This window comes from Ailuropoda melanoleuca, chromosome 14 (genome assembly GCF_002007445.2).
Source record: "Ailuropoda melanoleuca isolate Jingjing chromosome 14, ASM200744v2, whole genome shotgun sequence".
NCBI classification, from domain to species: Eukaryota; Metazoa; Chordata; class Mammalia; order Carnivora; family Ursidae; genus Ailuropoda; species Ailuropoda melanoleuca.
The window spans coordinates 11,027,245-11,055,166 of NC_048231.1; the positions used below are offsets into that span (position 1 = coordinate 11,027,245).

General features: G+C 55.6%; 1 protein-coding gene across 1 annotated transcript; it reads left to right on the forward strand.

The window, feature by feature from the left end:
- Positions 1-6: 6 nt before the first annotated feature.
- Positions 7-27,162, forward strand: PLEKHD1 (pleckstrin homology and coiled-coil domain containing D1). The gene is made up of 13 exons (XM_034643039.1): positions 7-342; positions 10,800-10,893; positions 11,239-11,328; positions 11,562-11,638; positions 12,501-12,592; positions 13,632-13,684; positions 21,933-22,027; positions 23,483-23,576; positions 25,014-25,192; positions 25,765-25,897; positions 26,269-26,602; positions 26,853-26,902; positions 27,025-27,162. Exons 1-13 carry the CDS (start codon positions 194-196, stop codon positions 27,160-27,162), a joined length of 1,578 nt encoding a protein of 525 aa, XP_034498930.1. The 5' UTR covers positions 7-193.
- The last annotated feature ends 760 nt before the right edge of the window (positions 27,163-27,922 follow it).

The window sequence follows — 27,922 nt, forward strand, 5'->3', positions numbered from 1 at the left end:
GGCGGCGGGTCCGGCCGCGGCAGCTCCGCGTCTCTGGGCCGGCTGAAACGCGCCCCGACGGCGCCCGCGGGCGCACGCCGACGCCGGCTCTCCGCAGCCTTCCGCCGCGCGCCCGCCCTCGCCCGGAGCCCCGCGTCTGGGCCAGCCCCGGGGAGTGGGTGGGCCCGGCCCGGGGCAGCCCCGCCGAGGCAGGATGTTCACGTCCAAGTCCAACTCGGTGTCGCCCTCGCCGTCCCTGGAGCAGGCTGACTCGGACGCGCTGGACATCAGCACCAAAGTGCAGCTCTACGGAGTGCTGTGGAAGCGGCCCTTCGGGAGGCCGTCGGCCAAGTGGTCCCGGCGGTGAGTACGCCTCCCGCACCACCGCCTGGGGAGGGAACCCAGGGCTTAAGAACCCCCGTATCATCCTCTCTCTTACCGTCCTGCCTCTGACTTCCTTTGCGACCTTGGCCTCGCCCTGTTTCACTCTGCCTTGGCTCTCCCTGGAAGATAAGGCTCTCAGCTGGGGGGCCGGGGCCATCCGTGTCGGAGCGCGGGTCCAGCTGGGGTGGTACCACTGGCCGGGGGCGGTGGGAGATTCTCTGTGGAATGCATCTAAGTCCGAGTGGGGGTAGAGTGTGGGCCGAAGAGATCGCGGCCGTGGTAAGGGCCCATCTGGGTCAGGTTGGGCCAGACTACCGGGGAGGTTAAGATATCCAGCCAAAGATATCCTCCTGGGATCCCCAGGGACAATTCCATCATCTCCACAAGCCCCCCTCTCCCAGGCATCGAGGGTCCAGCTTCGAGGTGGGGAGCTGGGGCTCCTGTGTCCTACCCCTCTCCGTGCTAGCCCCGCCATGGAGCTTCGGAGAGACTCAGGCCAGGAGAGAGAGTAAGGGTCAGGAAGGGTCTTTGCTGGCCCCTGGTGGAATACTGTTGCAACCCCTCCAACTGTCCCTTGAACTAATTTTTAAAAATCTGAGCCTTAGGGAAAAGAGTCTCCAGTGCTTCTGGCACAGAAGCCTGAGAGGAGGAACTGAGCTGGGGTGGAGATGCGGGGAGACTGAGGGGGCAGGGAGGGGATGGATTGGTCCTGGCCCAGGGACTGATCTGTAGCAAGGGGTGCTGAAGAGGGTCAGAGCAGCCCCAGCCCTGGCTTTCAGTGCCAGTTTCCCTGTCCCCAACTCAGAGGGGACTTCCCAGAGTCGGTCAGTAGCCACTTTCCACTTACTAATGGGCCTGGAAGGTGCTGGAGGAAGGGGCTTCTTGCTGGAGGAAGGTATTGGAGGAATGGCTCATAGCCCTGAACTTGCAGGAAGCACCCTGGGCTGGCTGCAGGAGCAATGGGCTATCTTCTGGACAGTTTCCATCCTCAAGGCAATCTCAGTTCCAAGATTTGCTATTAGAATGGTGGATAGAGCTCAGACCCTGATCTAGCCTCTCCCTGAAGGTGTGACCCTGCTGGGAAACTAGGAGTGTGTCGAGATGCTCTTTCCCATCCCACTATGAGTCTGTCCTGGAGCAGAGCCTCAGATATTTCCAGGACCACAGATCACAGAGATGTGGCAGCGGTTGGTTCGGATGTTCTGTTTTGATGAATAATTTAATATTTCTACAAGACCAGAGAACAGAAGGATCTGTGGAGGGTGTTTCACGCTTTACAGAGTTGCTTTCACCTACCTTTGTTGGTTCTGCCACGTTTTGCTCTGGGATTGAATGGCATATGTGTTTCTTGCATTCCTCCAAAGTTAAACTTCTCTCTCATCCCCTAAACGGAGGCCTGGGGCAGCGTGGAGGGCATCTCCTGAGGGGCTTCCAGGGTGTACTGTCTGAGATGCAGTTCCTGGGGGCAGGAGCAGCCTGGTTTCTAGCAGGGCACCCTGGTGGGGGAGGGGAGGGAAGTGGGAAGGCTGCTTGTAAATTCAAGTACCATTAGCGCAGTGCCCCCACACCCCTCTCTGCTGCCTCAGCGGCTCCAGGCAGCCACTGCTCCCGCCCCCCTGGGTCTGGCTGCTGTCCTGGGCCTGAGTCTGGGGCTTGTCCTCCAAGCCTCTCCTTGCCAGCCACTGGCACCTGATCACATCCCTAGTAAATACTAGGGGCCCGTGAACCCCAGGGTCTATCTCCTAGCCCCCCTCACCTGGAGTGGTGGGGCCCTGGGCTCTGTAGCCACAGTTGATTTCAGGGCTGGGAGGTGTCAGGGGCGAAGGCTCCAAGCTCAGAGCACGATGGTGGAGGCTTGGGAGTCTTGAGCTCCCCCCCCCACCCCAGACTCTCCAGCAGCAACCCCCACAGCCACTCCAAAAACCATCCGATCTCATTCAGAACAGTGGGTGCTCTGCAAATGCAGCTTCAGGGCAAGTCCTTCAGCCTCCTTCTGAGGAAATTGTCACCTCTGTTCCCTTCTTATGTAGGAATTCTGGAGCTGCCACCTTACAAAGAGTCCCCCTCCCCTGGGGTTCAGGAAACACCTAACAGCCCACCTGCCATTTGGAGTGGGGGAGGCATGATGCTAAACTTAGCCCCCTCTTGCTTCCTGGCAGGGCCCCCTGGGCCCCAGTTCCCCATTTGTGAAATGGAGTCTGGACTTCAGCTAATTAGCAGCCACAGGAAGGCTTGGGGAGGGGGCAGCCCAGGTCTGCCACTGCAGAGCCTTGCCATTAGGGCGATCGATGCCCCGACTGGGGCAGCTAAGGGGAGGGGGCCTGGACAGGCTCCCCACGCCGCATCAATAATGGATGGGCAGGATGGAACCAGCTGTGGCCGGCTGGGCTCTCTAAAACCTCTTCCGCTCAGGACCCAGCTCAGGGCGTTTGCCTCCAAACCCTACCACCCCGAGCAGCCCTGCCCCCCCCTGGGGTGAGAAGATGCCCTCAGAGCTAAAGGATCTGCTTTCTCCCCATGGGCAACAAAAGGGGAAAGGAATCAAAACATTACTAAAGGATCTGCTTTCTCCCCATGGGCAACAAAAGGGGAAAGGAATCAAAACATTATGTAGAAGAGAGAAGAGAACCTGGGAGAGGTGTCTAGGGGTAAGGTTGATGACTCAGTCCTCCCCGTCTGTGAGCAGTAGAGATGCAGAGGCTGTTGGCAAAGACCAGGCAGCCCAGAGACAAGGAGGAAAGGCGCGGAGAGTGCCTCAGCCTCAGCCAGTGTCAGTCTGCCCCAGGCCTGGTCCCTCAGGCAGGCCAGCTCTCCCAGGGTTCAAGCCTCTCCCCAGCCTCTGTCTCTCTCCCAAACCCTTCTGAACAAATGCCGAGGCGAGGCCGGAGCCCCTGATGAGGAGGGCCCAGCCAATTCCTGCAGCGGGGCCTTCTACACACTTCCTGGGTCCTCCTTCCCCCCAGAAAGACGGCCAGTGGGGCCGTGCCTCAGAGAGCTAAGTTTCAGTGTCCATGAAGCGCCAGGGGAACCGTGAGATGGCGGCCCCACCTCCCAGATCTCAGGGCATAACCTGCCCAGGTGTGGAAAGGTCATCCGTGGTCACCATACCAGAAAGATCGGCGGAGACTTTCTTCCCACCGGGATTTGGGTCTGGGAGTTTCATCTGTGGCCCCGAGTACTGTTTCATAGAGATGACATCGCTGTCCCCAAGGGCTGAGGGGAAGAGCCTAGCATGTCACCTCCATGCACCAGGCTCAGCACTGGGGTTTGGTCTCGCTTTCGGGCTTACGCGGAACTCCGCGCAGCTGGCCGTGGCCGGTGCCCCACGAGCACAGCTGTATTACTGCCTGTTTCATCCCAGTGGGAAGGTGCCTGCACACGCCTCATCGTCAGCTGTGTCCTTCCAACTTCTCCAGCGTGACAGCGTGCTGGCAGGTGGCCAGGTGGCAGTGGAGGGATCTCCCCAGATCCTTCTGTCCGTTACCCTGCCCTTCTGCGGTGGTGGCATGGAGGCCCCGCTGAGTCCTTAGGTTAGGGAGATGGGCACAGTCTCACAGCCAAACGATGAAAGCGCTCGTCGATTCAGGCTTCACGGCAGACATGTGTTGATCCACGGGGACTAGGCCTCTGACATGAAGTGAGTTAACACTGCAAACGAGCCATACTTCCCTCACCCCCCAGCCCCAGGAGCTGGCCCTAGTGGCTGTTGACGTCCTGTTTGAAAATGAGTCTCACCTTAGTAGGGGTCAGACCTCAAGCAGGGCACAGGCAGGCAGGTCGGCTTCCTCATGACCAGGACTTGGAAATAACAAAGCAGCTTCGTTTGAGAGCAGCCCTGGCTGTGCTGGAAAGCAAACCTGGGCTGAGAGGCAGGCGCTCTGGGGTCCCGTCCCAGCACCGTGGGGAACCAGCCCGTGAGCCAGGCCAGTGGGTCTCTCAGGCTCTACCCACTTCACCCAGTGCCTCTGCACTCTGATCTGTTTTACATTTTAACCTTGTCTTTACTGTGTTGTTGGAAGAATTGCACTACCGTTTGTAAGAACTCCCTTGGACTTGATGATGTCTGCATAAACTCCAGCTTGCCATCCCTGGTGCCCTTCACAGCTAGGATTCCTGCTGTCCTGCTGTCCACACGAGTGCATAGGCCAGGACAAGCATCCCTGAGCCTACCAGGCCACCCGGCATGAACAGAAAGGAACATACCCTGGGGGCTGTGTCATTTCTACCTTCCTCTGTCACTTCTGAAAAAGGACACTTCTGACAAGCTGTCCTTCCCCAGCTCTAGGATTTACCTGGCTCCAAACCCCACACACCTGTTCTCAGTGCCTAAGAGGCTCAGGGATAAGGGAGATGGGGTGCCGGTCCTATTCTGGAAGTTTGTGCCTGGGGAGGAAGGGGCAGCCGGGCTGGATAGCCGCCTTCCTGTGAAATGTAACCCGCGGGCAGCGCACCTGTCTACGGGGCTCTCGCTGCCCTCCTGAGAGTGACTTAACTGACCGCAGGTCTAATCCTACATCCTGAGGAGATCCAAACCTGCACCAGGGCTTTGGTGAGCCTCGGGAAACTCTAAACACCTGTCTCCTTGTGTATGGATCACTGTGCTGTCCGCTGTAGGTGGTCCTTGTTGCCAGAGCTCAGCTCATCCCTCCGTCTCCCACCCCCTTCCCCACCACCCCAGGGACACACCCGCCTCTCACACGAGGATCTGTGAGTCTAGTAGGCTATGCTAAAGAGAACATTTGGCAATGACAACAGCGGAAGAGGCATTTAAATCACAGAAGTGTGAACACTGTCTCATTGAATGCTGGCTCCCTGTTTTCCCACGTCTTCCAGATACCCCATCTCGCCATCCCCGGAGATGGGATCGTTCATCACTGTCTCTTGACACTGTGGGACCCAGACTCTCCCATCTTCTCTGGGTCTTCTCTCTTCTGCACTCTCCCATCAACCCTCCTCCCCACAGCCCTCCAGGACTTCCCCTGACTCAAACTTTCCCTCGTTCTGTGCTCCAAGGGCCTCTCCAGCCCCGACTCCCAATCTTGACTCTTGCCTCCAAAGAGTAAGGAGCTCAGCACAGTGGGTCCCTTTCTTAAAGAGGACCTGCCCAACTTCAAAGGTACCTGTGGGTCTAAGCAGCCTGTTCTCTCACTTACGGCTGGATTGATCGTGAGGCCAGTGTTGGCCATCAGGCTCTGGCAGAGCCCTTGTTGTATTCAGAGCACCAAGGAGGGGAAATAAACGTGGAGGCAAAGCTTAGGAAATCCCTCCCGAGTTCCCTTGTTCGTGTTGGATGGCACCCGTGTCCACCCTGTCACCTAAGCCGGCAGCTGCTTCATCAGCAGGAAGCAGCCCCACCCTGTTCTGGTCCCTGCTTCTCTTTGACCTTCTCTCACCCCCTACAGCCCCTCCCCCACACCGCTGCCTACACCTTTCTACTCCTCTGCAGTAATACCAGACATGTTTTGATAACCTTGAACCCATGCTGTTCTTTCTGTCTGGAATGCATCTCCCCCTTTGGCTTCCTCCCAGATTCCTGAGATACTCCTAATCATCCTTCAAAACCCTCCCCAGTTGTCACCTCCTCTCAGAGAATTCCCTTGGCTGGACACCTCAACCATCACTCCTCCCTGGTCCTCACTCTTCTCGTACCCCATACAAACCTGCAATATCGGCGTGTGTCCGCATGCTTTACGGTGTTCCAGGGTGTGCTGGGGCTTTGCAATGTTGCAGTAATCACCCCAGCTCCCCCACTTACCAGCTGTGTGATCTAGGGCATATTGCTTAACTTCTCTGCACTCCAGTTACCTACCTAGCTCATGTGAGGAGTGAATGAGTTAACACACATAATGATGTGCCTGGCACAAATGAGAAGCTCCATAAACATGAGCTATTTTTTAAATGATTGATTTCTACCCTATCTCTCCGGTATTCCACTCTAAGCTCCTTGAGGGCAGGGAGTCACCAAGCCCCAGAGCCCTGCTGAGGATGTGGCCGAACCCCGTGATTCATTAATGTTCCCTGACCTGAACTGACCGGGAGCTTGCCATCACTCTGCCGAGATGAGTTCTAGGAAGACAAAGCCATTGCAGGGCAGGGGGGACCAGGAGGGTCGGGCGTGGTGATGAGGAGGACAGGGTGTCACAGAGCACAGCAGTCGAGAACGTGAGCTGTATCAGCGGACCCAGCCGACTTCCAAGTCTGCCCCTCACTCGCTGCTTAGTGTCCGTGTGCCTCTGTTAACTCACCAGGATCCAGAACCACAAATATCTCATCTCTTAGAGTCGCGGTGAGAGATTTAAAAAGAGAATGCCAATGAAACACTTACCAAAGCGAGCGTCTAGGCACCTTGCAAATGCTCCTTCGGCTGGACGTGCGAGTGCCATTCCTTAGGGCCTGAGAGAGGAGGCTGTGGCCTTGACAGACCCCTCCCCTCACTCACATGCTCTGGGCTGCACCCTGGCCTGGTGGGGCTGACTAGTGGGGCTGCAGACCAGGCTCCACCCAGGCCTGGAGTTGGCCCTGGATGGAAGGGTGGGCTTCAGACAGGACAGGGCTGCACATGCAGGGAGGTGCCTGGTGCTTGGCAGACAGGGGCTGGCCGGCTGGGCTGGAGAGGAAGCTGCTGGCAGTAGGAGCCAGGGGAGGGCCGATGGGAACGGAGGCCAGGGCAGGCTGCCGCAGACACTGAAGCCGATTGTAATAAATAATAACGGCAGCTATAAAAGTAAGCGTTTACTGAATATTTGCCATTTGCCACAATATGCTAAGTCTATACATGAACAAACTCATTCGCTCATCCCAACGACCCTGAGAGATGTCGCTGCATGTATTGTCCTCAATCGCGCTTGGACCTGAGGCCTAGAGAGATCAGGTGACTTGCCCTGGTCACACAGCGGGTAAGTGGCAGAGCTCTGACCCGGGGCTCCCCAGCCTCAGTCCCTCCTGCCTCCGGCCGAGTGGTTTCCTGCCTGGCGCTGGCATGAACGGAAGCGGCTCTGCAGGCGGGGTGGTGTGGGAAGCAGGAGAAGGGACTGTGGTCTGCAGGTTCCAATCCCAGCCCCACCTCTGCCCTCGCCGTGTGACTTCGCATACGTCATTTCACCTCTAGGCCTTGGTTTCCTCATCTGGAAAATGGGAACAAAGTCCTGCCTTCCAGGATTACGACATAGATCAAATACTCCGGTGCATGTACAACACTTAGCAGGGGAGCCAGCGCGTGAGAACAGCTAAAGAATAAGGATCGGCTCCAGCCCTGGCATAGCCGGCCGACTCCGCAGGGCACAGAAGGAGATGCCCCTGGCTTGCAGTCAGAACGAGAGTGTCTGGGAGCAAGGGGATTTTGAAGACAGGGACAGGAGGAAGAAGTGTCCTTCTGTGCAGGGGCACTCAGGTCCTGGGCTCTCACCTGCCGAGAGGGACCCGAACATCATCAGTTGGAGCAGGGGGCTGTCACTGAGACAGGTTTATGAGTAAAGGTGGCTCCTTGGGACCGGGAAGTATGCTGCCAGATGTGCCCTTTCTGGCGACCCTCATCCCTGGCAGCTGGGGAGGCACCCTCCTCCTCCAGGTTCATGTAGGCTCCTCTCCCTTGACCTTCCCTCCCACCCAAACCAAGCTGAGCATCGCTGGAACGAGGCTGGACTTGGCATGCACGGCGTGTGGGCCCTTCATGTGCCCTGTGACCGGCTCCTGCTGCAGCCACGCTGCAGACCTCACCGCTCCTTCCAGAGCCGGCACACTTCCCAGGGCCTTTGCACCTGTGGCTTCTTGCCTGGAGCATCTTCTCAAGTGTCACCTTCCTAATCAGTCTCTCCCTGAACACTGTGTTTAATATCGAAACCTCCCCACCCACCACTCGCCCCATTGCTTATCCTGCTTTATTTTCCCCCTAGCAGTTATTAGCATCTGGTAATAAATAAATCTTATTGATTTACTGTCCACCTCCCCACGCCACATACTCACTCAAGTGTAAGCTCTATGGGGATGGGAATTTGTGTCTCTCTTGCCCATAGTTCTCTCCCTAGCACTGAGAACAGTGCCTGGCACACAGTAGGAGCTCAGCTGTGAATCTTCGCAACAGCCCCAAGAGATAGATATCGGCAGCCCTCATGTTATAGAGAAGCTTTGAAAGGGAGGCTCAGCAAGGCTGGGAGCTTGACCGAGGCCATGGCTCGAGGGATGGGGATTGTTCGACTCCAGAGCCCCTGTTGTCTCCCTGCCCATTGTGTCCAGTGATCATCCGCCTGTTACCCCTCCTCCCCAACTAAGTCCCTGGCACAATGCTTTAGCCCCAGTGGGGAGAGGACTCCAGAAGTGTTGGGAAGGCAAGAAGCTGTTTGTCTGTGTTAGGCTCCCATAACCAAATACCAGAGACGGGGTAAATCACCTCTGAACCTGCTCAGCTGTTCCGAGGTGGGTGTTATCATCCCCATTCTACAGGTAAGTAAACTGATGCTCAGAGAGGTGAGCTTACTCACCTAAGGTCCCCCAGCTGGGAAATGGCAGGTCTATCTGATGCCAAAGCCTGTGTTCTTAACTACTCTTTGAAGTTTCTTTGAAACAGGCAGGGGACGTCTCCCTTGGCCCATGGATCAGAGGGGGCATGGGCCTGCCCCCCAGGAGCCCAGCATGCCCTCAGGACAAGATGAGCACATGGGTATATTGGTGTTAAGTGCCAAGTGCACGGCCCAGTCAGCAAGGGCAGGAGGAGCTCGGGTGGCACTGTGGGCTGGGCTGGTCACCAAGGAAGGGTGCAGCCAATGAAAAGCAACAGGCAGGGCTTTCCAGGGAGGACTGCACAGTCTCCTTTGCAGGACTGTGCAAAATGTAGTGAGGTGGGAGGTGGGGGGTGGGGTCAGTGTTGGCTCAGAACAGAGAGGCTGAAGGGCAGAAGCGGTGGGAAAGCCGAGAAGACGGGCAGGGGTCAGGTGCTGGAGGGCCCAGAATGTCCCTGCATCTCTGCAGAGGGCGGCATCTATGTGTCCTTTCTCCATCAGGGGCAGAGAGGCCTGGGGGAGGAGGGCGTGAGTGGGATGTCCCCAGCTCCACTCTGTGTCTGGCTGGGCCAAGAGGGTCAGTGCAAATAACGAATAAGGGTTGGCGTGGGGCTCACACCACCAGACAAAGCCGAGTTTCTCTTTCCTGGGGGAGGTGAGGTGGCAGCTGTGGGCAGTCCCGGGGACCCTCCGCCCGCAGCTGTGGCCTCAGGAACAATCACGTGGCTGGTGGACCTTCAGAGATTCACTGGCTTCATGATGTCCCTAGCAATTTTTTGAAGCCCTCCCAAGAGAGGGCTTCCAAGCAGTAGTATTCTGGTAAATGGCTAACAACTGGCTCTCTCAGTGGGGGGGGGGGGGGGGGGGGGGGGGGGGGGGGGGGGTGCTGGGTGGAGCCCTGTTTGTAGCATTTGATGGTTTTCATGGTATAAGTGCTCCCCCTCCCGCAGTGCTTCCACTGTGATATCAAGCTACCAACACAGTGTTGCCGAATGCACAGCAGAAGGGAGGGTCACACGGCCAGCTGTTGTCAGCCCATCTGAGCTGGCCCCAGCACTCATGGCTTCCAGCTCCCCTGGTCCTGGGCCCTGAGAGCAAGAAGCCAGCCACTCTGGGTGTCCCTGAGCCTCCGGGCTTTGAAGCCTGGTTGGATCTTGTCCTGGAGGGTACTCAGTGTCTTATTCTGGTCAGCTCCAGTCGTTAGTCCCATGAGAGTCCCCAGAGTGGGGCCAAGGGCTCCACGTGTTGGCATCAGGCTGTTGCCTCTACAACAGTCAGAAAGCACCATGGTCCCAGAAATCTGAAGTTAGACATGAATCCGAGAAGAAGGCCACAGAGCACTCAGACAAAAGGGAAGGGAGGTGTCACCTGTAGGCAGCGGGCCTGGCCTCGCCACCTGGTACCCACATTCCATCCAGTTGCCAGTTTCATGATTACTTGTCAGAAGACCCATCTTGGAATCTTGCACAATCTCTTAGTGAGGAGGGAGGCCTCCCAGGCTCTGTGTTCTAGAACAGAGGCCGAGAGGCAGAAATGGTGGGAAAGCTTTCTTCTTTCCCTCCTCCCACCTCTCCTGCAGTAGACCCTAAGGGACTGGAGATATGGTTCAAGGGGTTGAAGATACCAGGGGCGGACTACAGGTGCCCTCCTGTGCCAAGGGTACCAGTGCGGCGCGATGGAGGGAGCCAGACCTGGAGGCCAGTTGTGAGCTTCCCACTTGCGCTGCCCATCAGTGTGAGGGACAGGCTGCCCATGGTGGCGGGCGGCTGGCCAGCTGAGGCCTTTGCCCAGATGGGGAACGTGAGTTGGTGTGGATGAGTCTGAGCTGGTGTCCCCATGGGCTCTCCGTGTGAGTGCAGGACCTCTGAAGCCTTCTTACTGTCCCAAGAAACCTCACCTCTTCCCCCCTGGTTGCCCCTTCTACCCCACCACCCACTCTAGGTTTTTCATCATCAAAGAGAGCTTTCTTCTTTACTACTCTGAGAGCGAAAAAAAGAACTTTGAAACCAATAAATACTTCAATATACATCCCAAGGTGAGGCAGCCTCCCCCCAGGGCCGCAGTGGGGAGGGCCTCGTGGGGACAACGGGGGAGGGTATCCTGTGAGGGTAGAAGACCATCTCTTTTCTTGCTCTGGTCTGGCAGAGAGTCTGGAGAACAAAACCTTCTTGGGGCACAAGATTCCCTGCCTCTCCTGGGCTGGGCCCCCACCCGCCTGTGCCCCAGCGCCTGCCCCAGCCCTTCCTCTTCCTTCTAGGAGCCAGTTCTGGTCTGGCTCCCAGCCTGGGGCCCTTGGCAGGACCTGGCTTTGGCTGAGGGCTCCCAGAGGCCTTGAGTGACCTGGGCGGGGTGGGGGCTGCCTGTTCTGGTTCTTTCCCAGGGCGTCATCCCCCTGGGAGGCTGCCTGGTGGAGGCCAAGGAAGAACCCAGCATGCCCTATGCCATGAAAATCTCCCACCAGGACTTCCATGTGAGTAAAACTCTCCCCTCAGCCTGGCCTCAGCAAGGCAGACCAGCTTCCCTGGGGAACCTCCAGGCTCCCTGGGGGCAGCCCCTCTCCAGTGGCCTGGCCTGGGAGGGTGTCAGTGTCCTAGGGACGTGTGATGGAGGAGCAGAGCTGGGCCTGTGGGGCCCTGTGGGTGGCCTCTGACATCCTGGGAGTGGCCTTGTCTCAGGGACACCTGTGGCTCGTCTTCCTGGCAGGGCACCATCTTGCTGGCCGCTGAGTCCGAGTTCGAGCAGACCCAGTGGCTGCAGATGCTGCAGGAGTCCGGGAAGGTGTAAGTGCTCGCAGGCGGGGGGCAGGTCCGGAAGGGGAGTGGTTACGGGCCAGGTTCACCCTGGTCTCCTTGCCTCTCCGCTGGGATCCTGGTGGGCACTGAGGACCCCAGGGAAGGACAGGGTAGGGAGAAAAATGGCTGGGCCTCCTTGAAGACAGGGCTGTGGATGTTGGTTAAGGTGGGGAAGAAAGGCCAGGCCGGGTTTAGAGCATCTGTGAGGGTCTGCTAAGTGGGCTTCAAGCACAGTGAGCTTCGCCTGTCTGGAGTCACAGGTGGCAGACGAGGACACCACTTGTCTCTAACTCTTGGGAGCAAATCCAGCATCGCTAGGAGGATTTGGCTGCCCCTGACACCCATCTCCCCTCCCCAGGCCCACAGTGAATCCTAGTACAGACCAGAGCTCGTGCTTCGTAAATCAGAGTCCGGATCATAGAAGCCTCCAGGCCAGCATGGTCTGTTTATATGTAAACCCCTGTCCTGGCACCTGCCTATTCAAGCTGGGTCATGCTTTAAGTTCAACAAATAACACTGAGCACGCCCCACGCCAGGCCTTGTGCCTGGGAGTGGCATGCAGTGGTGTGGAAAGCAGCCCGGGAAGCAATCTCTTCTCTGCTCCGAGAGTGCTGCTGGCCCCGTCCACGGTGGCCCACTTTCCAGCCTGGGCCAGCCTCCAGGGACTGTAACCGATCGATGCTGGTGGCATGCCCAGAGCCTTGGGTGCCAGAGTGAATGGGGCTGGGATTCTGGAGGAGACAGGATGGGCGAGCACGAACCGGGTGCAGTCTCCTTCTCTGCCACCCTTCTGTTGTAATGATTTTGTGTTTCTTCTTCTCTTCTCTGTCCCATCTGCCTGCCTCCCCAGGACTTGGAAGAATGCCCAGCTGGGAGAAGCCATGATCAAAAGCCTGGAGGCCCAGGGGCTGCAGCTGGCCAAGGAGAAGCAGGAGTATTTAGGTTGGCTAGAGGGGTGGACTGGAAGCTGGGGCTCCCTAGGTAGCAAACTCTCCAGGGCCGAGGCCCGAGCAGGCCTTGGTGGAGGACCCAGGAAGGGGAAAGTCAGGGGGGCGGAGCTTAGCGGGCTGCAGGGAGCCAGAGACCAGCCAGCAGCCTAGAGGCTTTTACTGTAACCTGTGTCCTTTTGGCTGGCATGACAGGAGGCAGGAGGACCTGGTGGCCAGGAGCCTGGGCTCTGGACTCAGCTTTGCCACTTCTCTGTCAGTTGTGTGTCTCCAGGCAGCGTAGCCCCTGTAAGCCTTAATGTCCTCGTCCTTAAAATGGAGACAAGAACAGTCCCTAGCTTTTAGAGGTGGCAGGGAAGGTCAGGGGAAATGAGAACCTGCCTGAAAGCACTTGTGTCCGGCACACAGTAAGAGCCCCATAAACAGAGTTGATGTTATCCTGCCCTGGGTTCCCAGGTCCTGGATTTGCCCCTAATAACTCCCACCAGCCAGCCCACTTTAAACCTGGCCCTGTGCCCCTGACTGGCTGGCAAGCATGCTCTGTTTGGGAAAGAAGGTGAGACGGAGGGTTTGACCCTTTACCTGGCATCCTCTCCCCTGCCTCTTTCTTAGACACTTGGGGCCTCAGCATTGGTTCTGCTCTGCCTGCTTCAGACACCCCAGTCCCCCCAGGACCTGCCCTCCCCCTCCTGCCAGACACCAGTGCAGAGGGGAGGTGGTCTGGGGAGCAGCACAATTAACAGTACTTCTGGGGGGGAGTGCAGACACCCACCTGAGCTTCTGAAGATGAGGCCATCCTTGTCTTGTGAATGCACAAAGCAGGGACAGTGAGCAGAAAGGAGGGCAGCAGCTGAGGCCAGCATGGCAGTTTCTAGCCCCAGGACCTGGCTCTGCCCTTGGCCGGCCTGGGCATGGCAGGCCTGACCGTTTCCCTGAGAGATCCTGGGAGTGAAGGAGGTTCCTGGAAGGCACTGGCCCCTCCTGGCCGGAGCTGGAGCGAGCTTTCTGTGAGAGGGTGCATGCTTGCTTTGCAGACAAACTGATGGAGGAGACGGAAGAACTCTGCCTTCAGAGGGAACAGAGAGAGGTAGGCACACTCCCCAGCACCTCCCGCCTGGGTGCCCCTGAGCAGCCAGTGTACTGGCCTGTGTTTCTGCCTTTCAGGAATCATGTAGGGGACCAAGGCACCTAGAGAACTTTCTGGAAAGTCAGCCAGGTGGAGCAGCGAGGCCATGAAGTGACAGTGCTCGAGACTTGCTCTGGCTTCTTGTCAAAAGTTATTTCTTCTTGCCAATCCCCAGGGACAAAAGTAAAAAGCGTAGGTGACCACGTTCTAGAGAGAGCCATCCCCAAATTGTCGAAGTACATACATGAGTGGGTAATGGGCCGCTTGTCACTGGTGATTGTCACAGGAGGCTGGGGTGGCCTCTGTTATCTACAGAGGGGTTTCTGTACCATCAGGGTGATTGGGTTGGGTGATTTCAGGGGTTCCTTCATCCTCTAAATGACACAACGTAAGTTCTGAAAAGGCCAAGCATTAGCCTGGGGCAGCCTGTAGGGAAAAGGAGACGCTGGCCTCCTTTGAGGCTGGGGAGCCACGGCAGTCCGCTTCATTTGGAGTCTCCATGCAGCATTGGGCCTTGCCTATCCTGAAGGGCAGAGTCGGGTAGTGCTTAGCAACGCAGACTTGAAGCCAGCCTACCTACGTCTGCGTTTGCCCTTCACCACTTCTAGCTGTGTAACCTTAGACAAGTTACTTACCCTCTCTGAACATCAATATTCTTACATGAAAAATGGAGATAATGGAACCCATCTTATTAGGACGCTGTGAAGATTAAGTGAGATGTTACATATAAAGTGCTTGGCGCATAGGATGTGCTGCGTGAATGTCTGTGTTTGTTGGTATCATGATCAGGTTATTATTAATTAGGGGCCCATCCTGCACGTAAGCTGCCTGAGGCCTGAGGCTGCAGAGTGGCTCGGCCACAGGAGAGCCTGATTCAGTCCACTTCTCTTTGCCCTGTTGCTTTTCCTTGTCCTTGTAGGGCTGGGCCCGTCAGCCTCGGCCCAGTGTCTGCGACTATGGCTTTTCTCTCGCTAATCACCTTTCCGGACCACCGCTCCCTGGGCTCTGAGATAGACCCTATGGTCAGGAAGCCTCATGTCCCTGTAGCAGCCCGAACATTCCCAGGGCCCGGCACAGCAGCTGGCCCAGGATGAGTACTTGATAAATGCGGGATGACTCAATGAGTGAGCATTTTTGATTCATATAATTTCACGTTACATCTTGATTTTAATCCCATAGGACCATTCATCCTCATTTTTCTTCTTCCAAAACTGTATGTGATATTCTTGCCTGCTTATCCTTCCGGCTGGACTTTAGGCTCACTTTGTCGATTCACAACAACAGGAAAAACCAAACCAAACAAGCAAAAAGCAAAACCCAAAAGCCGTTGAGGATTTGTATTAGGATGGTGTGGATTTGAGGATTGGCATCGTGACCACGCTGAGCCTTCTCCCACCTGGCGGTGTGTGGGCCTCTGTCTCCCTGCTGTCATCCAGGCCCTGTGCGAGAGTCTTGGTATTTTCTTCACACAGTTCTGACATTTTGAGAAGCGAGAGTTCCGGTGCATTGTCAGCAACCTAAAGACAGGTAACGGAGGAAGCCAGGGGAAGGGATGGAGTGACGGACACAGCCGCCGGCTGGGAAAGAGACAGACTTATCCATCAGAGAGGCTAAATCTGGGGCAGCAATCAGCCGGAGGAAAATTTAGACACTCTATCTAGGTCTTTGGGCAGGAAACGAGGACAGTGGAGACCCACCGCCTGCAGGCCTCACTTAAAGCCATAGCATGTTGAAGGAATGAGGCCTGTGAGCTGTGAACTCCCTGGTTCTGTGGCCCAAGATGTGAGTGAGACTCACTCGGGCCCCGCTGATTCCCATGGCGAAGGCTGCTGTGGGCGGGCAACAGGGAAAGGTCTGGGCCCAGGCTCGGATTCCCACGTCAGCTGCGTGCTATAGAGAGGAGCGGAACTCAAGGCTGCCGGAACTTTCTCACCCGTGTCATGGGTCTGCCTGTCCCTTGCACATTTCCCATCTCCACTGCAAGGCACAGAGGTGGTCTGGGCTTGCTTGGGCCACTTGGGAAGGCATCTGGTAGGACAGCCCAGTGATAAGATGAAGATTCTCTGGTCTGTAAGAGGCAGCCTGGCCCACAGGCAGATGCGGGGTCTGAAACCAGGAGACTCCGATTGGAGTCACAGCTCCATCACTGACTGTGTGGCCTTGGGCAAGTTAACCTCTCCAGGCCTCAGTTTCTCTCTCTTTTTTAAAATTATGTTCAGTTAGCCACTCTATATTACATCATTAGTATTTGATGTGTTCAATGATTCGTTAGTTGGGTATAACACCCAGTGCTCATCACCACACGTGCCCTCCTTAATACCCATCACCCTGTGACCCCATCCCCCACTCCCTCTCCTCTGAAACCCTCAGTTTGTTTCCCAGGGTCCATAGTCTCTCATGGTTCGTCTCCTTCTCTGATTTCTCCCCCTTCAGATTTCCTTCCCTTCCCCTATGGTCCTCAGATCCTCAGTTTCCCTATCTGTGATACTCTGATAAGAGTTAATGGCTATGCCTGCCTAGCTCCTGGGTTGCCGTGAGGCTCGATGACTAGAGGGCAACAGAATGCTTTGTGAATGGGCAAGCCCTCGCAGATGTGCGCTGTGCAGTGGTGGGCCACGGCACCCTCCATGGGGAAGGAAGGCCCTGGGACTCTAGAAGCATGAGCAGAGAGTGCAGGGGGAGCCCCGCTGGGCGTATCTACCCTGGGGCCAGACGGCCATGCCTTTCCCTGGCTGCAGGTCCCTCAAATGTCCCTGGCTCCGTGTCCTCATCTCTCTCATCCCCTGGAGGAGAGCAGCCCACCTACCTTTCCTTTTCGGGCTGAACTCTGAGAGCTCAGCCTGCGTGTGAGCAGGCACATGGCAAATTAGAAATGTCCAGGGCCCGTTAGGCAGGCATCTTGCCACCCAGGCTGCTCCTGGTCAGGCACAGCCTCTGGCTGTTGGAAAGAACCTCCCACTTCAAGGTGAGGTGCTTTGCTCACCTCCCTGATGGATGATATCCTGATTCTGTCATGGGTAACTCACAACCTCTGCAGCTATTCTTTGCCTTATTGCTCTGTCGTTTGAAAGCATTTCCTTTCATTGAGCTGGAATTTGTCTTCGGGTGACTTCTTTCCAACCCTGTCCTCCTGCAGCTTAGGTCAGGCCCAGGAGTCAGAAGAGCAAACACTAGGGGCACCTGGGTGGCACAGCAGTTAAGCGTCTGCCTTCGGCTCAGGGCGTGATCCCGGCATTATGGGATCGAGCCCCACATCAGCCTCCTCTGCTATGAACCTGCTTCTTCCTCTCCCACTCCCCCTGCTCGTGTTCCCTCTCTCGCTGGCTGTCTCTATCTCTGTCGAATAAATAAATAAAATCTTAAAAAAAAAAAAAAAGAATGAGTAGATATCCCCNAAAAAAAAAAAAAAAAAAAAGAAGAGCAAACACTAGATGGAGAGAGGCCTTCGCGGCTGCCGGTCTTGGCTGACCTCAAACTACGGCAGGGTTGCTACAAGCGCTCAGACCATCTTGGCTGCAGGAACAGAAGGTTCTGGCTGCTCCGGGTTTATGGATTCTGCTATCATTCAGTGTTCTCAGGCTACACCTGGACATCAGGTTTAGTTAAGAGTCACACAGGTAGGGGTTCCTGGGTGGCTCAGTCGGTGAAGCGTCTGCCTTCGACTCAGGTCATGATCCCAGGGTCCTGGGATCAAGCCCCATGTCAGGCTCCCTGCTCAGTGGGGAACCTGCTTCTCCCTCTGCCCGCTGCTCATGCATTCTCTCACTCTCGCTCTCTTTCTCTCAAATCAATAAATAAAATCTTAAAAAAAAAAAGAGTCACACAGGTAAAACGAAAGGTGGAAAAGAAGTGATCAACCAGGAAGAAGATTCTCTTTGTCCTCGTTAATGTGTAAACTTTTTTTTTAAAAAAAGATTTTATTTATTTATTTGACAGAGAGAGAGCACAAGCAGGGTGAGTGGGAGAGGGAGAAGCAGACTTCCCACTGAGCAGGGAGCCCGATGCAGGACTTGATCCCAGGAGCCCAGGATCGTGACCTGAGCCAAAGGCAGATGCTTAATGGCAGACACTCAGGCGCCCCCCCCCCCATATGTAACCTTTTTATTAGAAATCATGTTTTTTGTGGAACACCCGGAAAACAAACGTTATCCTCAATCCCATAATTGACAGACGACTGTTGACAACATGTTGGTATTTTCTTCAGTCTTTATATATTATCGTAGGGGCACCTGGGTGGCTTAGTTGGTGAAGCATCTGACTTTTGGTTTGGGCTCAGGTCATGATCTCAGGGTCGTCGGGCTCTGTTCAGCATGGAGTCTGCTTGAGATTCTCTCCCTCTCCCTCTGCCCCTCCCCCTGCTTGTGTGCTCTCTCTCAAAATAAATAAATAAAATCTTAAAAATATATGTATATATATATATATTATTCTTATATATATTTTCAGTATAATAGGATTATAGCAGAGATTCGGTTTCATAGCCCGTTTTTTCATTATACCTTCATTAACACTGTACCTTTAGCACGTTTTCATGTTATTCAATGTTCCTTGAAAACTTCAGTCTTAATGACCAGGTACTGATTCATCCTATGTGATGTTCCATTTAACTACTCGTCTATTTTTGGACATCTAGATTGTTTTCACTGTTATAAATTATGCCACAGTGAACATCTCTGTACACATAAATCTTGGTCTACTGTCTAATTGTTTAGGAGAGATTCCAATGGGGGAAATCACTGAGTCTGGGCAAGAACTTCTAAGATTCCTGATGCATCTTGACAAATTGCTTTCCAGAAAATTTGTACCAGTTTTCACTCTCACCAGCCATGTGTGGCTATTTCCATCTTGCTCTACCCTACTGCCCATGTTTGAGTCCTTCATCACTGACTAGCTACAGTGTGGGAAGAAGGGATGAGGACATGCGTGACTTTGAACAAGTTTACTTGACCTTTATGTACCTCTGCTTTTCTCATCTGCAAGATGAGGATAAAAATATTACCCACTTTCGGAGTTGTTATGAGGATTAAATGATTTAATACATGTAAAGTACTTAAGACAGTAAGCTCACAGAGAATGTTATCTGTCATTATCATTATTATCAACATACAAGATCTGTTTCAGAATTCCCTTTTCCATTCCTTCGAACTGCTGTCTATCCATGAACAGACATCACACAGATCCAGTTTATAACACCATCTATCATTTATTAAGCCCTGACTGCGTTGCAGACCATTTGCATGGACCAGCTCATGTGACCCTCCCGTTAACCCTACAAGGTAGTACTGCCCATCTGAAAGAGTACCCCCCCCCCGCACCCTGTCTTCTTCCCACACTAGATCAAAGGCAATCTAGACCACGCCTCCAGCGTCACTTACTGTGTGTGCGCGAATGACTCCCCATTGACGGATGCAGTCTCTTTTCTCTGCTGAGCTCCAGCCCCTTCATATCCAACTGTTGATGTCACATCTCCAGCCAGATGTCTCAAAAGCACTGCAGACTTAGCATGTCTGAGACCAGTCATGATCTTCCTCAGCAGAGCTGGTGGTCCTCCTCTAGAACTCCCTACCTCAGGGAATTCCCTACCATCCATTGTTTGTGCAGACTGGAAGCCCAGGAGTCATGCCTCACCCTGTCCTTCCCATCTCCCCCCTTTCCACTCCACCCCCGAGTTCTGATAGCATTGCCCCACAAGCTCTAGAACCTGCCTGGCCACTTCTGTCCATCTCACTCCCCTGCTCCGGTTCACACTACTGGGTCTTGCTGGACTAAGGCAGTGGCCTCCCACCTGGGTTCCCTGTATCCCTCTGGGCCCCTCTTCATCCCTTTTCTCCATGCTGCAGCCAGAGTCACTGTTTATGGTGGAGGTCCCTGCTCAAACCTTCATTGTTTGTTCCTGATCAGGAAAAGAGACCCAAATCCCCAGCATAGCCCAAGGCCTGTGTGGTCTATGCTCCCTCCCACCCTGTTCACCCTCACTCTGGGCCCAACTGTATGGGCCTGTCTTACTTCCTTCAGGGCACAACAGGTTTCTGAAGGGCCATTGCACATACTGATCCTTCTTCCTGGAATGCTCCTTCCCCTTACCTATCTACCTTCACCTGTTGGCTCAAGAAATCTCCCGCTCCCCCCACCAATCATTCCCTCCTTCTTGTCCAAGGCCGCTTTACATGGAACTGTGCGCCTGTCCAGCACATCACGTCCCTTGGTTCATAACCATACTCTCATGTGGGTACTTATTAGTTTCTGATTCTTGCACTGAGCTGTACGCTCCGTGAGAACGGAGACGTGTCTGGGTTTGCTCAGCTTCACATCCTCAGTGCAGAGCCTGCCAGGTGCTTGGCACGTATTAAGCACTCCATAAATATGTGTGGCGTGAATGAATGAAACCATAAAAAAAAATCTCATTGGGGTTTTTACTGGAATTGCATTGAGCCTGTAAATTAACTGGGAAGAACCTTTACTGTAATCTTCCCAATCAGGGGCTTGCATTCTTTTTGAAAGCATAATTACTTTTATTGGGGACTTAGAAATAATGCAGTGAAGCATGGAGACTTGGGGACAGAAGAGCTGTTCCCCGTAGCTAAAGGAAAAATGGATCAGTCTTGTTCTGTGGCTCTAAGGGGAGAAGGCGGACCCGATGATGGAAGTTACGAGGAGCCAGATTTGGGCTCAGAGGCGCTGGTGGATGAAACGGGCTGCCCCTTCTCCTAGGTGTATAGGAGGGACTCAGGGTGCCCACAGGTTGGCTGTGTGCTTGCCTTTGCCAGTCTTCGGTTTTGCTAAGCACCGTTCCCTGGCTCTTCCTTTGCTGGCTGGGGTCTTCGGGCTTCAAGGCTGAGGAGACGGTAGCTGAGGGTGGCCAGTTCCCAGCGAGGGAGGCAGCTGCTGAAGAGAGTCTGGTCAGAGGACAGAGGTGGCTACGGGGGCATTGGAGGGCAGTTTTGCTCCATAAATGAGATTCAGCCCTCCTCTCTGAGCCACGCAAAACTTTTGGCAAAGTCTGCGGCCCTTGCTCCGTGCTTCTGTATTTGGAGCTTTCAGGGCCCGCGCTGAGGTTGAACCTGGAAGGAAGAGCTTTGAGCAGGTTGTTCTGGAGTGAAACAGGCTGTCTTAAGAGGGAGCGAATTCCCTGTCATGAGAGCCATTCAAGCAGAACCTGGGCCATCTCGTGGCCAGAAAACTGATTCCGGGATTCGAGTGTCTGATGGAGACCGATGCGCCTTTCAAGGACCCTTGACCATAGAGGGCTGTGATTCGTGGGTGGGGTGCCCACTTCTCCGACTGTCGCCCAGCACTCAGTGACGCCTGACTTAGGTGGGAAATGCACTGTATCACATAGACCTGGGACCAGCGTGGGGAGGAGGGGAAGGAAAGGCCAAATGACGGTTAGGCCGTGTTATCTTCCGGAGAATCAGTTTCACTCTCTGGTCCTTGGAGGCATCACAAGGGCCTGCTGGCCTCTGAGGTGCTAGAAATTCTATCCTCCTGCGGTGTGAACTACAGAGGAGCAAAGCAGTTGTCACAAAACAGCTTCCAGCCAAGCTTCCCTCGAAGTGTACCCTGCAGCCCCACCTGCCAGGGAGGCCCAGGGAAACGGGACCCGCGGAGGGCACATACTTGCTGAAAAAATACGGTGCTGGCCGGATGAGTCTGGGGGCCTGCCTGGCGCTTTCTGGCTCTCCTGTGCCCTTTGGGCAGAGCACAGGGAAAGCTGCAGCCACTTTGATGCCCCGAGGAAAAAAGAGTCCTGATTTTCTGACTCTGGGGTTAGGAATGGCTTTTCTTCGCCACCCTTAACAGATGGCGCTCTAGGCATCTTTAATGGCAATACACACGCACCCCTTTTTCCTCCAGCGCTTGGGAGCCGGCCAACATGCCTGAGGGTGTTAGTGCCGGGAGGTGCCCGGCAGAGTAGACATCCAGAATGATCGCCACCTCCAGTGACAAGGAAACGACGTTGGGATCCTTTCTAAACCCTGGCTGCAGCAAGCCCAGCGTGTTTGATAAGGCAGACCCCTCACGGATTTTGGATTTGTTGAGACTGGGTGTCGCTGAGCAGGACCAGGCCTCCTCAAGACGTAGCCCTGAGTTGGCTCCCATAAGGCCCAGCCTGCACTGCATCCCGGGGGGCCCGTGGACGAGAGGGGCGGTACCTGACCTCAGGGGCGCTCTGCTGCCCGTGACTCTTCTCTTCCTCTCTGGTTCTCTTCAGGAGCTTGAGCGCCTTAACCAGGTGCTGGAGGCCGAGAAGCAGCAGTTTGAAGAGGTGGTGCAGGAGCTGAAAATGGAGCAGGAACAGATCAAAAGGTAGTGGGGGTGCCCAGGAGGGGGCGGGAGGAGGGTGAACCCCGTGCAGGGCGTTAGAACCCACGTTTCCCATCGGGCCTGGGGAGCTCTCACCCAGGAGAGCCTCACTACTTCCTGGCTTCCCAGTGCTCCAGGCCTTGGGGCAGCCCAGAAGGAGCTGTAGACCCCACACAAACTGGACGTGAGGCACGGGCACGTGCAGACCTGCACCCCGCCCCCCGCCGCCCTGCCCCCAGCAACGAGCCCCTCTTGCCTCTGTCAAGCCTTGCTTACCCAGAGGCAGACGGGAACCAGTCAGCCTGGGGGTGCTGTTTGCCAAGACCCACAACATCCCCTGCACAGTCTCTTCTCATTCTGGCTAATGACGTCCCTTGGGATCCTTAGTCCTGCGTATGGTTTGCAAACCCAGTTGTCCAGTTGTGCATTACAATCATAGAATGAGAATCTCTGGAAGGTAGGGCCCAGAGAGCTATATTTTACAAAAGCTCTCCAGGTCACTCTGATTCAGGCTATGTAGAAGTTTGGAGACTAATGCGCTGGGTACTGGTGGTGCTAGTGGTTGTTACCCTCCACTTCCTTCTCCTCCTCATCACTACTGATAATCCGTGATAGCCCTGAATGGTTTTTCTTGCAACAACCTTATAAAAGGAAGTCAATTAGGCAAGTGCTTTGGGGAGGGAGAAGCTCCAAGAATCTTACCAAGTAAATGGCCAAGCACCTGCTTATCTCCAGAATTGTGCCAGATACTGGAATAGGAGATAAGTTATCTTTCAATGCAGGATCTTACAATCTGGTTGGGAAAACCAGACTCATGCCCAGGAAACATCAACACAATAATATACAATCAGGCACTAGGAGGCACAGGGCAGACCCCCTGTGTCATAGGAATTAAGGTGTACATGTGATCCTTGTGGGCATGAAGAGAGGTTCGACTGAGCTGGGCCTTGAAGGATGGGTAGGATTTAGGAAATTGGGCAAGAGAAAAGGGAAAGGCATTTCAAGCAGGAGGAAGGGAAACCAGGGGGTAAATGCCCGAGGGAGCCCAAGCTTAAGAAAGCAAAAAGGGGGTTGTTACCCAAGAGAAGAGCCTCAGCCATGTCCTAAGTCAGAGTGAGTAGGGGTTCTAGCAGGGTCTGTCTGGGGAAGACAGGAGGTAGGGCCAGGACCCCCTTGGTTTTTCCAGGGCTTCTCTCTGCCTGTGGGGTGGCCCTGGGTTTATCCTACCTGACAGATGCCTGTGTACCTAGAGCAAGTGACTTCAACCCCACTTGGCTGGGATCTCCTTCTTTCAGCACCACGTCCCTACAGCTGCTGTTCGGACCCTGCCATGCAGAGAGGGGCTGGCCTTCCAAGGACCCCTCTGAGCCATATTGGGAGGTGAAGCAGAAACACTTCTGTGTGCAGAGGGGATTGGGAGGGGTGGGCACTGCCATACCCAGCCCTCTGTTCCTGCAGGGAGCTAGAACTGACTGCAAGGTGCCTCAAGGGTGTGGAGCAAGAGAAGAAGGAGCTAAGGCACCTTACAGAATCCTTGCAGCAGACACTGGAGGTGAGGGGCCACTGGTGGGCCAGTTGGCCTTGGAGGCAGGCTGGTTGGTTGGGCCACATGATACCGTTTTTCCCGCAGCATTTCCCCAGAGGGTTCTCCACAAGGGGAATGGGGCATGATGGAGTGCCGATCTAAACAGTTTCTTCTTTGTGGACCAGTGAGCACAGGAGGCCTAAAGCAGGATCCAGAAGGGCAAATTCAAGTATGTCCTACTGTGACTGTGGCCTTGGGAAATCCACCTTCCTCAGTGTTTGTATTTTTATACCAGAGGGAGGATTGTTTAGGGTGGGTGGTGGGACCTGTGGCTCATTCCTTCCTTCTTGTGGCTCATTCACTTAGCTGCTCCTGGGTGAAACTGATCATGAAGGGAAGTCAACTGTCGTGTTACCTCCATTTGATACCACTGAAACTGTGAGGGGGAGGAAGCAGGTGGCATGTGTTAAAGACCAAGTGCAAACTCTGTCCCCATCCCCTCCTCCCCGACTCTCCCTTGGTTTCCCCTCCATACCCTACACAAAGACACTCTGACCCCTACTCCAAACCACTGAGCTCATGTGCCCCTAGGAAGCCAAGCTCTTTCAGACTCTATACCTTTGCCCAAGCTGTTCTTTCTGCACAGAATGTCCTTTCATCTCTTCTCTGCCTGGAGAACTCATCCATCCTTCTAAGACTCAACTCCAACATCACCATAGCCAGGCTTCCCTGACTCTTCCTGGCAAGGGTTTGCTCTGAGCTCTAGGCTCCTGCAGCACTTTGCACACCTGTTATGGGACATTAGGTTGTGTTTTCCAAACTGTGAACTTCACTAGGCTGTGCCCTAAGGTCTCACCAAGCCCAGCAGCACCTAGCAGGAGCCTGGCACATTGCTAATGTTTACTGAATTCATGAATTGCCTTGAAGATTACAAGGTTGCTATTCTCCCTCACCTGACTGGGGCTTTGTTTGTGGTGCCTTTGTTTATCTTCCATTTCACATCATGTTCTTGCCATGGTTCTCGTGGAATGTTTCAACTCCAGAATTTTGGGGTAGTGCAAGACCCCAGCCTGATAAATGGAGAGAATATCTAAATCTGTTCTAGGGCTGGATCCTCTTGGGTGTTTTTCATGAGCCCAACACACTCCCTCACTCACCCCTGGAGGAATAAAGACCCCCGAAGGTCATGGTGCCCTTGGGCCCCAGTTGTGTAGGTGCCACCTTCACTGGAAGCTGCATTGGGCTCCTCCTTGAGTCCCTCGATGGAGGAGTAACTTTGCCTCTTTGTTAAGGAGATCTTGGTTGGCCTTTTCCCTCCAGGGAAGAAGGAAGATATTTCGGGTGTCTCTCCTAGAAGATTGAGTGAGGAGGGCATCACTCCCTGAAACTGAAAGGCAGGTGAGGGCAGCCATGTTGGAGAACCTAAATTAGGTTCTTTCTCTTCCCTCCCTCCCACCATGCCAGGAACTCTCCATAGAGAAGAAGAAAACCCTGGCAATGTTGGAGGAGAATGAGAACCAGCTGCAGACACTGGCCAATCAGAGCGAGCAGCCCCCTCCCAGTGGGGGTCTCCATAGCAACCTGAGGCAGATAGAGGAGAAGATGCAGCAGCTCTTGGAGGAGAAGCTCCTGGCTGAGAAGCGGTGAGAGGTCCTTCAACCCCTGAGTCCAGGTGGAGAACTTTCCTTGAACTGCACACCCAGATTCTTGGGTTCTAGCTGGCATTGACCAGATAGATCACTTACTTCCTTTTGCTTAGGACTCAGTTTCCCCACCAGGCAAAGGAGAAGAAAATTTTCTCTACCCAGAGCTGACTTGATCATTATCTCTTGCACTGGTGTGAACCATACAGACAGACATTAGGTCGTTCTGACAGTGCTTTGTGAAAGCCTGGGCAGGTCCTCATAGCTCCTTTGTACAAAAGAGGAAACTGAGCCTCAGAGAGGTGATAGGACTTTCCTGAGGTCACAGAACTAGCAAGACCGGGACCCACGACTCCAGTCTTCTGACTCTAAGCCAGGGGCTCCCCTCACTGACCACACCACACCTCTCATCCCCTGGGTGACAGAACCCAGAAAGTTCTGGGGCTCAGGAAACCTGGGTCTCAGGAAACCTGGGTCTCAGGGCTTCTCCAGCCAGGTCTCGAGGAGGGGCTGCCCTCCCACTGGAAAGCCCCTTCGGTGAGGGAGCACTGAGCACCTCTTCGGCCCCGCAGGATGAAGGAGAACGAGGAGCGCTCTCGGGCCCTGGAGGAGGAACGGGAGTTCTACTCGAGTCAGTCCCAGGCGCTGCAGAACTCGCTGCAGGAGCTGACGGCGGAGAAGCAGCAGGCTGAGCGGGAGCTCAAGGTGCTGGCCTGGGCCTGCTGGGAACAGCCTGTGTTCACCGGCCTTCCCTCACACCCCTTACCGGGCAGAACCCTCAAGTATCTCTGCCAGTCTCACCCGCCAGGGGCAGGCGATGCAGCCACCATTTGGGGAAGTAGTGAGCCCGCCGCCGCTGCCAGGGCGGAGGAGCACTGCTAGACCCCTGCCGTGTGCAGGGGCTAGGTCCGGGCCACCCGGTCAAGGGCTCCAGACACGAGGCAGGATGTGGTAACTTCCATCCAAGTCCAGAGACAAGCAAGCCCGCTTGAACCAGGGGGTGGCCAGGGAAGGCTTCCACGGGAGATGACAACTGCTCCCCAGGACCCCACTTTCGTCTGTCTCCCCCCACCCAGGCCGAGGTAAAGGTCCGCATGGATCTGGAGAGGCGTCTGCGGGAGGCAGAGGGGGCCTTGCGGAGCTTGGAACAAGGGCTCAACTCCAAGGTGCGGAACAAGGAGAAAGAGGAGAGGATGCGGGCTGACGTGAGCCATCTGAAAAGTAAGCCCCGGCCCCCGGCGCCAGCCCCCAGCCCTCGCGCTCGGCCCCCGCGGGAGGCCCGACCCTGCGGAGCCGGGACCCTGGCCGGGAGCGCGGCGCGGGTTCGGGTGTGCATTAGGTGGTCCCGAGCTACGGAGGGAGTGTCTTCGGCAGACCCCTGTAGCAGGCGCGTCCCGGCTCGGCACCTGGGTGGGGGCGCGGCGGGGGGTTCTGTGCCCTGCCGGGGCGGGTGGGCGGCTGCGCGGCTTTCCCGCGGGGGCCGGGNTGGAACGACAGTGAGTGTGGCGGTCCGCGCGCCGCTGCTGGGGTGGGGGCGGTCGGAGGCCGGGGGTGGGGCCGGGGCCGGACGACGCGAGGCGAGGGACTGCGGAGTGCTGGTCCTGCTCAGGCAGGACAGTGCGGCCTGGACCTTTCTCTACCGGCCTCCGGCTTCTCCCAGGATTCCGGGAGCTGGTGGGCGCGGAGCGGCTGCGAGGAGCTCAGCAGCCTGTGGGATGGGGAGCAGGGGAGGCGGGCTGGGGTTGGGGACCGGGCCCAGCGTTGTTGGAGGGAGGCTGCTCACGGCCACCCTCTCCCCAGTGAAGCCGTCCCAGTCCTTCATGACCTCCCAGCTGGATGCCAACAACATGGAGGAGCTAAAGGAAGTGGCCAAGAGGCTCAGCCGGGACCAGCGCTTCCGAGAGTCCATCTACCACATCATGGCAAACCAGCCAGGAGCCCCCTCGATGGTTCCCCGGGGTGGAAAGTGATGAGCGGGCCTCCCCTGCCTCCCAGGTCTTTCCTCAGCGGCGGGGGCGCGGAGGGGGTGGCAGGGGGAGGGCTAACTCTACCTGGCCATTCTCTGCTCCCCTCTGGGCCAGAGCTCCACCTGGCGGCCAGCCTCACCCACAAAGGACGGGGAGGGCACCTCCCTCACCCCCGTCCCAGACACTACCCTTGGGTTTACATCAGGCCCAAGCTGGGTGCTCACCTGGTGAGGCGAGGAGGGGCCTGGCTCCGCTTGGAGACCTTTTGGTTGGCGAGTGGAGTAGGCGGGGCCCACAGCCCTTTCTTGTGCCCACTACCTCTGTCTGTGATGCTGCCTCCCTGTCCTCATGGATAAAGGCCTCCCCTCCCCACTTTGACACCTGCTTCACCCTGGGGTTCCTAACCCTTCCTTTGCTTCTGAGACCCATAGGTATTTCTCAGCCAAGGCCCTCATTTTTACCACCTTGTGGGACAGGGAAGAGAGGGACCTAACAGTGACTTTTGGGTTTGTGGCATACCGCACTTGCCATGAGGTCTCCTTTCCTGAGATTGGGCCCTGACTGAGGGGCTACCCACTCACTTCCCTCCTCAGGTGAGTTCACCCACCTGCAGCTTCAGCTGGCTTGGAGGGTGATGTGACCCTGCCTCTTCTCCCCCATATCCCTCCTGCTAGGTACCTAGGGCCCAGGGTCCTGGCTGGGATCTGGAGCCAGCAGTGATTCTGAGGGTTCTCCCAGAGGACAAGTAGTAAGCTTAGGGGGT

Bases quoted from the DNA above. Each gene is read 5' to 3' on its own strand.
- PLEKHD1 (XM_034643039.1), top strand. From the start codon at position 194: ATGTTCACGTCCAAGTCCAACTCGGTGTCGCCCTCGCCGTCCCTGGAG. The intron at 12,593-13,631 runs GTTGGCTAGAGG...CTTGCTTTGCAG, and splicing joins GGAGAAGCAGGAGTATTTAG to ACAAACTGATGGAGGAGACG. The intron at 25,193-25,764 runs GTGAGAGGTCCT...TCGGCCCCGCAG, and splicing joins AAGCTCCTGGCTGAGAAGCG to GATGAAGGAGAACGAGGAGC.